The 13,853-nt window shown below is 41.3% G+C and overlaps 1 protein-coding gene across 5 annotated transcripts in view; it reads left to right on the forward strand.

Moving 5' to 3' along the window:
- SPMIP2 (sperm microtubule inner protein 2) overlaps positions 1-13,853 on the forward strand; it is a 72,559-nt gene that overhangs the window by 7,496 nt on the left and 51,210 nt on the right. For 3 of the 5 annotated variants that reach the window (XM_059721932.1, XM_019481447.2, XM_059721931.1), the window contains exon 2: positions 5,079-5,311. In XM_059721932.1, the coding sequence (XP_059577915.1) occupies positions 5,079-5,311 (233 nt within the window). Of the gene's footprint in view, positions 1-5,078; positions 5,312-8,155; positions 8,190-13,853 lie in introns of all 5 variants that reach the window. The other 2 variants (XR_009459808.1, XM_059721933.1) reach the window with 1 other exon arrangement.

Consider the following 13,853-nt stretch of genomic DNA (forward strand, 5'->3'; position numbering starts at 1 on the left):
TTTTTTCATCCCAACCATCTTTAATCCTGTAAAGTTGTGATGATTTTGTTCACAGGCTAGTAGCACAGTAAATGATTACTGTCAGGCAATTTTGATACAAGGGTAATAGTCAAGGTTATTTTTAAAGCATCAAAGACAGCTTAATCACAGCTTTAGTCCAGCTTAATGTGCATGTTTGCTTTTAGTGACACAGAGCAATGAAGTGTAAGTAAAGTGTGAAATAAACTTCACATCATAATTTGCTGGGTGCTATTGCTTTTAACTGTATAATGCAGATTTAGAGCCTAGTGAATTTATTCAAGATTAACATAACATTCATATGCATTATACCATGCTTAGTATAAAACATTAAAATCCTTATTTCAGTTTTCTAATGCTCTAGCTGGATTTAATATTACTGTTCAGTTTCATGTGATTTAAAGGCTATGTGATTAACTTAAAATAGAGGTAGTGAGCCATGGTAGTCGGAAATCAGTCAGACTCCCCTGCCTTCTCACTAAAAATAAGTCACCTTAAAATGGTAAAACAAACAGAAATTATTTCTACAGTAAATTGTCTATTAATGATTTTAAAAATATCTCCTGGCATCATATTGGTATGATCTAATTTTAAAAATGACATGCCCACACACCTCCACAGCTATGTTACAGGAATTCTGATTGTTCAACTGTTATGTCTCCTGACATGATTGACAGCCCAAAGGTCAAAGTTATCCCTCAAATGGACTTAGAAGCTGTTTTGTCAGGAAGCAAGGAAGATAAACCAGAGCAACTGTACAATAAAATTGACCTAACATGACTCCTTCATTCCTGTACTATATCATTCCAGCCTCTGTTGTGGAGAGCCTTGGCGACTGCTTGAGGGACTGCTGGCAGGTGGTTGAATACTAAAGTTAACTTCTGCTCCTCCATTTCCTCTGCTTTGTTCAAGCCCCAGGCTCTGATAAGGTTTTGAGAATCAGGTCGATGGGGAAAGCTAAAGAAAATAAAAACAGCAGTAAAAAGACATCATAGTGCACCTGTGGGCACAGACAATAGATCTGAGAGGCAGTTATCGATCTTAAATATGTGGCACTTCACTGTTGTATCTGAGTGCCCCACACTGCCTTCATGTATTTATTCTCAAAAAAATCCTCATTCCCCTGTGAGGTAGGGAAATGCTATGGTTTCCATTTTACAGATGGAAGCTAAGGTATAGAGAAACTGATTGACTTGTCTAAGGTCCAAAGGAAGTTTATGGAAGTGCCGAGAATTGAGCATATCCTAAAATGACTCTGGAATTTTGCCCTTAGCTTTGGAGGAAAGCTAACAATAAAAAAATAATTACAAAGGATTATCAGGTTTAACTGGTGTACACAGGCACAAACTGTAGTGATATTTAACACAGTAAAGTTTCTATTAGTAACTTTTCAGCGTCTGTCAATTCCTAGCATCACAAATTAATTTTTAAAAAGTAATACAGTTATAAGAATGTGTTCATTATTTTAAGGAAAGAATAAGCAGTAGGCAGTTTTATCATTAGTTTTCTGTACCTAGGCACAAGGCCCAGTTTTCTGAGCTGTTGAGCTCCTTTGTCAACTCTTATTGAAGTCAACAGGTATTGTCAGGAATATTAGCTGGGCTTGTCTATACTTCAAAGTTGTTTCTGATTAAGCCTGGGTGTGTGATAACTATTCCTGAATAATACCATGTGTGGACACTCTTATTCTGGAAAGAGAGATCCTTGTTCCAGCTAAACAGAAACCAGGTACTCTTATTTCAGACTAAAAACATCTGCACATGGAATTAATAAAAAATAGCTCATCAGAACACGTCCCTTTGTAAGTTATAGGGCTGGACATATAGAGCGGGTCCCCATGTGCAGTGCCACAAACTGCACACGGGGAATGTCGAATGTGCACTGCACTTGCAGTGTGGTGGCAAAAATTGCTACTGGGAAATCCCAGCAGCAAAAATACTGCCAGAACAAAAAGTGGCGCAATGCATGCAAAGCAACATGTGCCGGCACAAACAGGGACTAGGCCATCCAGAGCAATGATCTAGCTGCTGGTTAGGCCTCTGTGCTGCCCCTGCTGCTCCAGCATACCACCAGACTACCAGGTGCTGGCCCCAGCCTCCCCTACCCCTACCCGTGTGCTGAAGCGCACGTACAGGGGCATACAATGAGGAACAAAGCAGTGGCACAAATTTGTGCCGCTGCTATTTGTGCCTCTGTAAGTGGCACCCCTGCATGTGGGGACCCACCCACACTGTTTAACAAACCAGGTTAAAAAGAGTCACCACAGAACTGACATTTCTGACCCAGTTAATCACTTTGCCAACAAACAAAAGAAAAGCAAATCCTCAGCAGCATTAAATAACTAATTATTTCCAAAGGAACTTTGCCAGCTTATTCAAAACTCAGAAGCCCCATTCCCCCTTTGTCATTCTGGGGATGTACCGTTATTTCCTATCCAAAAAGCCAATCAAACAAATATATCTTTCATTGTGCCTAGTAGGTTCGAGCATTGGGCTATTTTGGAACACGTTCCAGAGATGTCAGATCCCCACAGGGAATGTATAGTCGACAGTTTCCTCTCATTTATAACAAGGGGGATCTTGCTCAAGTGCCTCTGCTGATCACAGCTGGAGCAATATGACAGGAGGATATTCCCTCAGGATTCAGCATGAAGGCTTTTGCAAAGTGAAAGACACAATCCATCTGCTTTCTCACTCACACAGAGTTTATAATTGCTCCTACTTTGGCTATTGTTTTCCACATTCTAAAAGGAAAGATTGAAAGTACAGCCTTCGCTTTATGAAAAACGAATATGTTCATTACAATGAATGAATCTTACAGTAACAAGCAACATTTATACCAATGGAATTTCTGTGGATTATTTAAAGAAACTGGTTCCTCTGAAATCCAGACAACAAAACTGTAATTGGGAAAAAAATACTTTTTAAGCTGAAATGTTTAATGGAGTACTAATATCATTGGCACAGTTGACAAACAAGAACAAAGCCAAAAGAAATATTAGGGACTCAGAACACTATAGCTGGAAATCAGTTCTTCAAGATAGGGGCATCCATTTCTGTTGTATTATATTATGACAATTAAACTCTGATAATATCACGTTTTCTCACTTATTGCCCTCTCTGCTCATAGCCATACCTGAATCACATGCTAAAATGTTCCATCCTATCATAAAGTTCTTCCCATTTTACTCTCTTTTATTTCCCTTCATCCTTCCTCAATTCCTTCCTCTTCCTTTACTGTACTTCTTTGTAATAGTTCTGGAACCCTAGCCACTTAGAAGCCTAAACATAAATATATTAACCATATCTAAGTACAAAGACAGAAAGACCCAACAAACAATGTTTTGGTTATGGTATTTCCTTCTGATGCAGCTATCCTTTGAAACATTGATACAATGGGAACATCATAGTGGTGTGGGTTCCCAAAGCTGGTTAAACAGTCCCCCACTGCATGCGATTGAACCATATTTTGGAAAGTGCTCTTCAGATAGTGCTATTACCCTGCTAAAGAATGTGGCTAAAATAATATGATTAGGTCCCATCTACTGTAGATAGCTACGCCCTAGTTTAATTGGCCATTAGGCAGAACCAGCCTTATGACCCTTCAAAGGCGCAAAGAACCATCGGCATTTGGGACTTTTAAATGTACTAGTATTGATCTCCGCTTGCAATTTTTTATTATTATGTACGTTTCTAGCTCCTCTTGTTGCAAGGATAATCTTCTAAATACAAGAATATCTAACACTTTGTTTCAAATATGTATTTCAAAAGCAGTTTATTATTCCCAATTTGAGAGATGGTGATAATCTCCACAATAACAATCTGAGGAACAATGAGTTTAAGTGACTTTCTAAAGCACATGCAGAGCCTCAGGGCCCACCTCCATGGGGAAGTGGACAGAATATGAATTTACAGCTTGGCAGTTACACTGTGATTCACGCTGTACATGGACACTCTGAGATCACAGTAAAAATGAGGAAAAGTACCCCACTTTTAAGTTGGAGTAAGACAGCAGTAAGTGTACACTGGGTGCATCTACACATTCATTACTGAACCGTAGTTACTGCACATTAAGTTTAATACTTGGTTAACCAAGTACTAATTCAATACACAGTAGCACTGGTGCAAGGTTTTTTAGTAATGCTTACTGAGCAATAGCCTAATAACATTGAACAGTAGTGTATTAACATTAGTTTTGCCCAGCATACTACTGTGCAATGTTATTAGGCTACTGTGCAGTAAGCATCTTGTGTAGATGTGCCCACAAAGATAGATTAAATAGGGAATGAATGTGGAATAATCACTAATGCTCTGTAAATTCATACTTCAGCCTACTTCCCCCCCCCCCCCCCCAGCCTGTCTCTCACCCATTGACTCCTCAATCTACATCTTCACTGACTGCCTGTCTTGTATGCATACCAGCCCAGCCACTGGCTACTTTTCATTCCATCCAGGAAGTGCACACACAAACTGCTGAAACTTCCTTAGCCTGACAAAGGGTTTTTGAACCCAAAAGCTTGATTTAAAAATGTTTTTTTTCCAACTATTTAAGTTTGTCTAATAAAAGATATCAGATTCACCCAAAGAACCTTGTCTGCCTACTTCAGCATAATACACATTAACTTCCCAGTAGGAACAAGCACACAGCAGTCAAGCAATTCACTGCTGTAGTACCTGTTCATCAAGCTAGAAATTTTGCTACAGTAACTTTTCCTAATATTTATAAATGATTCCCAGCCATCTCCCTCAGCTGCCCAACACTGGCATTTGGGACCTAACCTATGACAAGAGTAATAAGCAAAAGCTGAAAAATAGAGGGGGAGAATAGAGACGCCAGGAGCAATAGGGAGTGTGACAGTGAGGTAGGAGTGCAGGGGCAGTGCATTATTGCCTCACAGGCCACATGCCTTTGAGGCATGGGCACCCCTGATTTTTTAAATTGCTGCATTAAAGTAAATTCAATGAAACAAAAGCTGGGACAAAGCATGTTGAAATAGGCTAGTAAACAAGGTAAGCCTTGTACTTTTTATAACCACATTTTTAATTCTGTTTGTTTCCAAGGCCCAGATGCTCTATGGGATTACAGGACAAAGCAGCCTGATTATACACGCTACATAGGAGCAACATCTCCAGCACTAGAAGGCACAAGTGATCTTGATTATCTATTGCGGCCGTCTTCACACAATCCTACTGTTCCAGCCCACAGACATTGCTATGCTGGAGAAATTGGTTGGGGCGTAAAAGAATTCAGTCATCTTGGCAAGAGAAATCTTCTCAGTGGCATGCAGATTACGGTACCTTAAATTTGTATCAATACTTCAGAAATCCAGACGTCATAAGTGTCCTGTTCTGTGTGGTTTCACACTTGGTTTATAGAGCAACAGTTAATCAGAGAATGAAAAAATGTATTTGTTTGACTGAAAACTGCCCTGAGCATTTTAATTCGCTATGCACAAATATATTCAAAAGATAATATTTGAGTAATACAAAACATTCATACTTCTTATTTCACATGAAGAAAGTAAAATGGGAAATCATGTCAGCTTTTAAACACACAATGCAGATGTGTGTTTAAAAGCTGTGCAAAATATTAACTTCATTCAAACACACTCTTGAACAGAGCATTTGGTACAGTGTCTTTGCAAACATCAGCTCAAGCTCATAACGCCTAGAGAAAATAATCTCAGAAAGTGATTGCCTGAAGTTAGACATCTGATGAAATGAGCTGTTGGTTATGAAACTTGTGCATCTCTGATTCAGGCCAGATACAGACAATTACACTTTTACTGGCATAAGTGATCAGAAACTGGTCTATACACGTAACAGAACTGAAGTTCGTAACACATAGACTGATTTAAAAACGGCAGAACCTGGTCTAAGATTACTGCCCCCCTCCCTCAAAGGGCAAATGTGTTCTGTTGGTTACCGATCTAACCTATGCCACTTACAGAAAACTGCAAAACTTAGATCGATTCCACCTCAGTCTTTTTGAATGTCTGTACCTAGCCTCAGTTAATCTATAAGGTTTACCTCTACCCTGCCTTCTTCTTGAATTCAGACCAATGCAGCTAACTACCTCTCTTAGTTTCTATATGATTATGAAAAGAGCACATATTTATTGAATAGATCTATGCTTAGTACTAGCTAAACATATAAGAAAAATAGTTCCCATCCTGAAAGAGGCCTTTTAAATATCTAATGTATCTCACACAAATTTCAAAAAATTTTCATATAATGGCTAGGGACAGAAGTTACACATAAACCTGTTTAACTGATCAGAAACTGGTTTAAACCTGTAACAGAATAGATGTTCAGCGCACATAAACCAGTTTGAAAATGGCTGAAATTAGTTTGAGATAAACCTGGTTGAATGTAGTATCAGACTTAACTGATTTGGGTCAAACCAGTTTATGCAATGTCTGTCCCAGACCCCTTCATGGTTTAAGTTAAATCAGACTCCCCCAGCATCCCAGCATGCTCTCGGGGCTGGGCGGGGCTCTCTACTTCACAGCAGGGCTGTCCCCTCCCCTCTGCTCCCTGACTGCAGCTCTGGCAGGGACTGCAGGCATCTGCCTGGAGTTCCCTTGCTAAGCAGAAATTGCCCCTTCCCCTCTGCCTTACACAGACACCTCTTAGCATTAGCTAGCAAACCAGATGCTAGCTATGGTCCATGCTGTGCTAGACAGGATAAAGGCAGAATCAGCAGGTATCTAGTAATATCCTTCTGTTGTTTTCTTAATGGGGTGATAAACACTCTATTATCAATTCCCTGATGGGGTGGTGTGGGGGGAACCCCTCCCTAATCAGAGCATCCTGCTCAGGCCTGGCCACCCCCGTCCCCCCCTGCTCAGCTCAGCAGTGTGGAAGGAAGGGAGGGCTGCTCTAGTGCCCCCCAGCTTCTAGCCTGTGCCACTGCAGGCATGTGCCTGCATGTCTGGGATATCTGTGCAGTTACAAACTGATTTGTCCTAGCCAGGTTAGACTAACCAGCAAAGATTGAATCAATTCAGGCTCAGGCTTTTCGAATGTCTGTCCCTAGCCAATATGTTTTCACCCCGAATAAACAAATTACTTTAAAAAAAAAGCATGAACAAACAAACCCAGACAATCAACAAATGGATAATTAAATAATAGCAAACAACCAGGAATTAAACAAACCCAGACAATTCATTCTGAATGCATGCATTCTCTGCCTGACCATGGGGCCCCTGGTGATCTCCTCCCTCTCCTGACACAATACCTCTTACCACTCCCACCCTGTGAAAGAAAGCAGAAACGAGGAGCAAAGGAGCCTAGCTGGTTCCTTTTTCAACCAACATCCTGTGAAGAAAAGCAGGAAAGAGACAGCTTTCCTGGTTCAATCCTTTCCCACCTAAATGAAAAGGAGGAAGGGCTGGTCCCTCCAACTTTTATCCCTCTTCCCTCACCAGTGTCCCAGTGCAGAAGTATACTCAACAGACCAGAGTATAAATAGCAGCTGCTGAAAGTATAACAACAGATTATTCCCTTGGTAGATTGGGAGGAATTGTTTGGCTCAGTCCACTAACCCTGGAAGCCTAACGCGGTTATGGAACACTTCGAAAGGAGCCAATGTTTTGGTACCAAAATGTTAAATCTTTAGTTTCCATGGGTTGTTCCTCCATTGCTAGAATGCAGGGAACTAAGGCTTCATCTGCATCACTGCCAGGCCATGTCTCGCACTGCTACCAAGCAGCACATCCCCCGTTCTCGCTGCAGCCCAGCAACCTGAGAGATGAAACAGTGGAGCTGCCCGAGTGCAGTCAGGAGCACATGCACCAGCACTGCTCTCACCCTCTCTGTGCACATTCAGAGCTACTCCCTCAGGTGGTTACACTGCTTTTTGGTATCTGGTAAATGCTGTGCAGGAGCAAGGGAGCAAGGCATGCTTTTTAGTGGCAGTCCCAGGTATAGCACAGAAGCAGTGGATAAACTTGCAAAGGCTGCTGCACTTGAGGACTATGCAAGCCATATTTGGCCTTATAGACAACCCTCCAGCACCACTGTAGTATGCTTTCTAAATCAACTCTGAACCTTAACTAATTACATTGCTAGAAAATCTGAACAGGTGTATGCACTGGGGCAGAATACTGATAAATGTCTTCTTTTTCTTTATTCAGGTGTTAGGTTCTGCTCAAATGAAACTGGCTCAAGGTAAAAGTTTTGTGATGACACAAACAAGGGGTATATATTTTACCAATTTATTCACTAGTATCGTGTCCTTGGTGTTGGTGCTACCCTCCCAGAATTATAAAAACACAGGGCCTAACTCCCTTCACTTCTACAGTTTACTCATGTGATCCAATATTTAGCTGTTAAAAGATTCATTTTTATTTAAGAGCCCTGCTTTCAGGGAGTTATCTGCAGGTGTAGGAAAGGGTATGACCTATCTAGGGACAATATCATCTGCATCTACTCAATTCAGCTTCTAGTATCAGCGGGAGGAAGGAGTCCTAAGCCCACCTGGATATACCAGGTGCATAAAAGGAACAATAGTGCACTCTGCCAGTCTGGTCATGAAGAAGCTGCAGATGCAGAGGGTGATATAAGCAGATTTGGGAGGAAGCCAGTGATGGACTCAACACTTGAACCCTGCCCATCCCCTTCCCTGCCTCTCTTTTCCTGCCTATGTGTATGGCAAAAACGCAGCTAAATTTAGTCTGACAAATGCGACAGGTTTACTCCCTTATCAGATATCCATGAATAGAGTAGACATGCTAAGCTTAGAAATCAATGAACAACTGTTTTTCTTTTAACAGATTTCATATTTTACTCGATACTTTCAAGTGAGCAGTTTCTGGTACTAAAATGGTTTTGAACTGCTTTCTCCATATAGAATCAATAACACACTTGGATTCCAGGTCTCTCTTAAGTGCCTGAGAGTCTTCAAATAATTTTGGTTCTCACATTTCTGATCTGCAGATGTTGCTGTCAATACAGATTAAAATGAAAAAAGTTTTAGCCTTTGCAGCAAAGTTATAACAGGAGACTTTCAAACAGCTTCATTAGATTCAGACAGCAATTTGCCTTGTTGTTTTTCAAATTAGTTTCATTATCACTTAGATATTATTCACTCTCCTTTTGTGTCATAGATATTAAATCAGATACAATAACCAGAAGTTCACAAGACATCAAGCTCTCTTGGATAAATATTTTTTCAGACAAATTGTACAAAGTGATATCAGACTCATAATAGTTCTACCAACATTAGCAGCCTAATGTTTCTCACAGTGAAAGCATGTTGTGTTCTGAACAATGGCTTTTGTGCTTTCATCATTGATATGAGCCTTCAAGTTCATGTTCCTACCACCATCTTTGCATCAGAAAAGTCTTCCTAATATATAGGCAAAAATTTCTGGGGGACAGTTCTGTAGATTCTGTTTTTCACACATGAGTTCTTAGCAGACAGATGCTGCTAAGATGGTCTTCTAAAGCAATAAACTCCTCAAGACCAGGAATGTAAGTAGTGTCCTTGTAACAGAGTTGCAGTAAACACCAAAGGGATTCTTGTATCAGGATGATGGATGCACACAGATCTAGTGGCTCCATGGCCCCCTAGTTAAGCTCTGTACTTTTCTGTTTGGCTGATGAATCCAAAAGATTGGGGAAAAATATTTATTTTGAGTCAATTTCCTCCCTCACCCTCCCACCATGGACACATTAACATGTCATTGTGGGTTTAAAAAGCATTGTTTGAGCTGAAATGAAACATTCAAAACAAAACAAAATAGAAATGTTTAGTTTTGAAAATGGTGACACCAAATGTTTCAACTTTTAATTTTTTCAGCCTGAAGTATTTACCACATTCAACCCAGATTAGCTAATAGTTTTGCTGTCCCCTTCAAAAGCCTACATTTTTCAGCTAATAAGATAATTGCCTGACCCCACATATACCTATTTCCACTCCCTAGGGAGTGGAGGGTCAGTAATAATGCTACAGATCACTTAAAAATCTCAGATAGAACTTAAGAGCAACGTAAGGGATATATACTTGTCTACAAAGGAGCAAATTTCACTCAAGCAGATCATGGCTGGTGCTGCATCGTGTTACTATACAAGAAACTTACCCTGATTGTGCAGGCACGGAATAACTAAACTATAGGAAACTGTCTTACTTTGTTTGGTGAAATGTCACATAAATTTGCAATGCTGAACAAATGATTAGTAATAATAAGGAAGGTGACATGTAATAGCAAAGATATTAGTTTTTTTCTTCTAAGGAAAAAAGTTGTTGTGAAAAGGAGGGACCACAATGCAAAGTTCAGATTTTTAGATATGTTTGGATATGCAACTTTGTTTGGGACCAATCTGGGAATTTTCTGGCCTGCCTACTGGCAATATATGCAGACTTTGGGCCTATATATATACCCACAACTACAGCTGATTTCATGGGAGTTATTCTCCGTTTAAGTGAGAGAAGAACCAACCCTGAGTTTATGCTATTGTTCAAAATAGCTCTCTAGCCTTCAGTCTCATTTGTTATTTTTATTTTTAAGCTATTTTTCCCTAATTATGCACATAGCAGCAAGGTTTGTAATTTTTTTTTTTTTTAAGAAAAACAGAATAAGAATTTGATCAGGTACACCCAGGTAATGGCACCTGCTGCCCTTTTGAGAACTTTCACCAGTGTCTTAATTTGGCTATTAATACAAAGTAACCTAAATTAATAAAAGAAAAAAATTAGAACTGACAAACGCACAAATTTTAAAGGTCTTTAGGTTGCATCCTGAAGTGAACCAAACTCTGGCTCTGGTAGAAAACTGCAGGGTTTCAAATTACTTCAGAGCTCTCACGAGACAAAATTCTACCCCTGGCCATCATGGCCTATAAGATCCCACACTTGCACTAACAGTACCTTTTACTTAGATATTACTAGTGTGCCCCAAACACTTAGTAGTCACTGGCCATGTCTACATGAGATGCTGACTACATAGTAGCTCGTTACTACTGCACAGTACTGTCGTGTGGCATGAAGCATGACACAGTAGTAACAAACTACTGTGCAGTAGTAATGAGCTACTGCACAGTCAGCAACTCGTATAGATGTGGCCACTGGTGTCCAAAATGTCCTAATCAAGACACATACATGCCTTAGACCACTTTCTAAACTGCAGCAGGCAAAGCAAGGGAAGGAATTGTTTCCTTTCAGTTTATACACCACTGGGGCCTGATTTCAGTTAGACTTTTGTACAGTACCATTTGCTGCTGCTACGGTGATTATGGGCCAGATCTTATTCCACCTAAGTGGAATTGGGCACTTGAACCAGAGTTGGACTCAACATTTGCACCCTGCCTGTCCCCTTCACTATCTCTCTTTTCCTGTCTATGTGTATGGCAAAAAGGAAGCTAAATATAGTTTAACTAATCTAACAGACTTACTCCCTTATCAGATATCCATGAATAGGGTGGACATTCCCTGGAAAAATGCCTGCCTTTGTAACAGCACATCATGTTAGGTTTAAGACTAATTCACAAGAAGCTGTAAACAGGAAGAGAATCCATCCATCATTTTTGCGTCAGCTTTTTTTTCCTGGAGGGACCTCAGCTGATCTTCCAGAAGATGTTACACAAATTACCAATTGCACAAATCATGAGTGAGACCTTATGAGGGAGGATAAAGCAAGATGCAATGTTTATTGATTAAGTGCTTAATATACACACACACACACACCACATTCATACCCCAATGTCTGTTCTGGTATATGTTACCAGTCTTATCAGTGCTCGGATCAACTTAGTGGCCAGCCAAGTTGATCATGAGTAGGAGCCAGGTTCCTGCCAGTCCATCTTGTCAGATGAACCAATGCTCCAGGATGACATGCAGAACAAGACCTGAAATCGATACATCTCACTCTGTCTTTTATAGCTTTGTCAGTTCACCCAGTCATCTGGGCTTTTGCTGTGTTATCACTGCGTTCTTCCTTGAAGGTCAACTACTGTTGTTCTCTTGCTGTTCTGGGGTACATTCTTCTTGTTTTGGTCTTTTATCTATCTGCATTCTTCAGCCAGTTGCCAGCTGATGTTTTCCTTTTCCACAGACATGCTCTCAGCCATTCTCTTGCACATACAGCATACAAAGGTTAAGCACTTATGTCAAGCTACAGAGCAATACAAAATGGAGTTTCTTAAGGCAATGCAAAACTCAGGAAAATACTTAAGATTAAAAGCAATAGGCAAAAAGTCTATTTATATAACAAAGAGATCCTAAGAAAAGCCTGACCTTGACCACATCTTTTCTAATTTCTTTTAGAAAGAGTACTGTTTATACATCATTTATCCATTCCCCTATTTATTACATGACTTCCCCAAAATTCCCCCAAAAACAGGCCCTCAATGAGGTTACTCAGCCTGTGCTATTCTATTGTATCTTAAGGAGACTGGATGGAACAACAAGAAGACAGGGGGAACTCCTGGCCTAAGATGCAAAGAAGGTGGAGCTAGTCAATGTGAGGGCAGGGCGCGAACCCAGGCCCTTTGTCGGCCCACGCGGGCTGTGGCCGGCAGCCCGGGCACGCCAGATCGGAGAGAGCGGGCGCCGAGCTAGAATTAGGCACAGACACGTAATGGTTGATTTTAAGATTGTTTATTTACACCGAGATGGTCACGGTGCAGGCTGAAAACTTGCTTGAGTTGCAGTTACAAACAAAAAGAACACGAACAATCACGTGGAGTTTGCTTGGCTCCACGCAGACAGAACTCTGGATGTCCAGGACAAGCGCGCCTCAAAACTCGTCGATACGTCTTATAAAAGGTTACCGCTCGAAGACGGGAAGAGGTGGGCGGTGGATCAGGCCGCCAAACTCCTCTGAATAACACACAGGGCTTCTATGACCCTGCCGCGCACCCAGAGTCCCCACGAGATGGATGTGGAGTCCTCTTCAGCTTGGGCAGAAACTGCTCAAGCCTCTTATATGGCTAGCAGGCCAATCGCTAGCCGCCACGTGGGAATAATTTAGCACTAGCCAACAGCGGGACACGAATTTACATCCGAATGGTGGGAACTCTTTGCACCGTGCATTTCTGTGTTGCAAAGAAAATGCACCCTGCAAAGGCAGCTGCAAAGTGACGGGAACTCTCTCCTTTGCACGCGGGTTCTCTATGCAGCAAAACTCCACCGTGCAATGAAGCTGCAATCCCACGGGGATAATTCTAGTGCCGAAGCACACACAAAAATCAGACCTTTGGGTCATGACAGTCAACAGTTATTTTGCTTTGGTCTTCACAAATGGCATAAACAGAAGTGCAGTTCTGTGCTGTAACTCAAGACTTTGTAGGAAGTACTATGAGTTACAGTGATCCCCTAGACCCAACAGACTGCACTGTTGGGTCCCAGGGGTTGGGAGATTCTGCTGCAATTAGGAGAAGCTGTGAGCCTGCAGCCTCTCTCCCTTAGCCCCACTTTTCCCCGCTCCTAACTGTTGGAGCCCCACCTTGGAGGGGCCTCTAATCTACGCATCCCACCCTCCAGCACCAGCTGAAAAAACCCCAGACCAAACTCCCTTTGTTCCCTTCCCTACCTCCCATTATGAAGACAGTGCTGGGAACAGGGCTGGGCTGTGTCAGCCCAGCCCTGCTCCCAGCGCACATTGACAAACATTAATGAAGATGTTCTGAATGCTCATGCAATGAGGATTCCGATTGTCATGGAGTTGGGGCCTTTTAAACACTCTGCAGCCATGAACCTGCATTTGGTCATGGCTGTAGTGCACTTTCAGGGGCCAGATCAGGTGAAAATTGTCACATCTGTCTGAGACTAAAAAAATTAAGCTGCAGCTGGACACTAATAGGGATTATCTGGATAAGGAAGGAGGCAAGCTG

This window comes from Alligator mississippiensis, chromosome 2 (genome assembly GCF_030867095.1).
Source record: "Alligator mississippiensis isolate rAllMis1 chromosome 2, rAllMis1, whole genome shotgun sequence".
Taxonomy (NCBI): domain Eukaryota; kingdom Metazoa; phylum Chordata; order Crocodylia; family Alligatoridae; genus Alligator; species Alligator mississippiensis.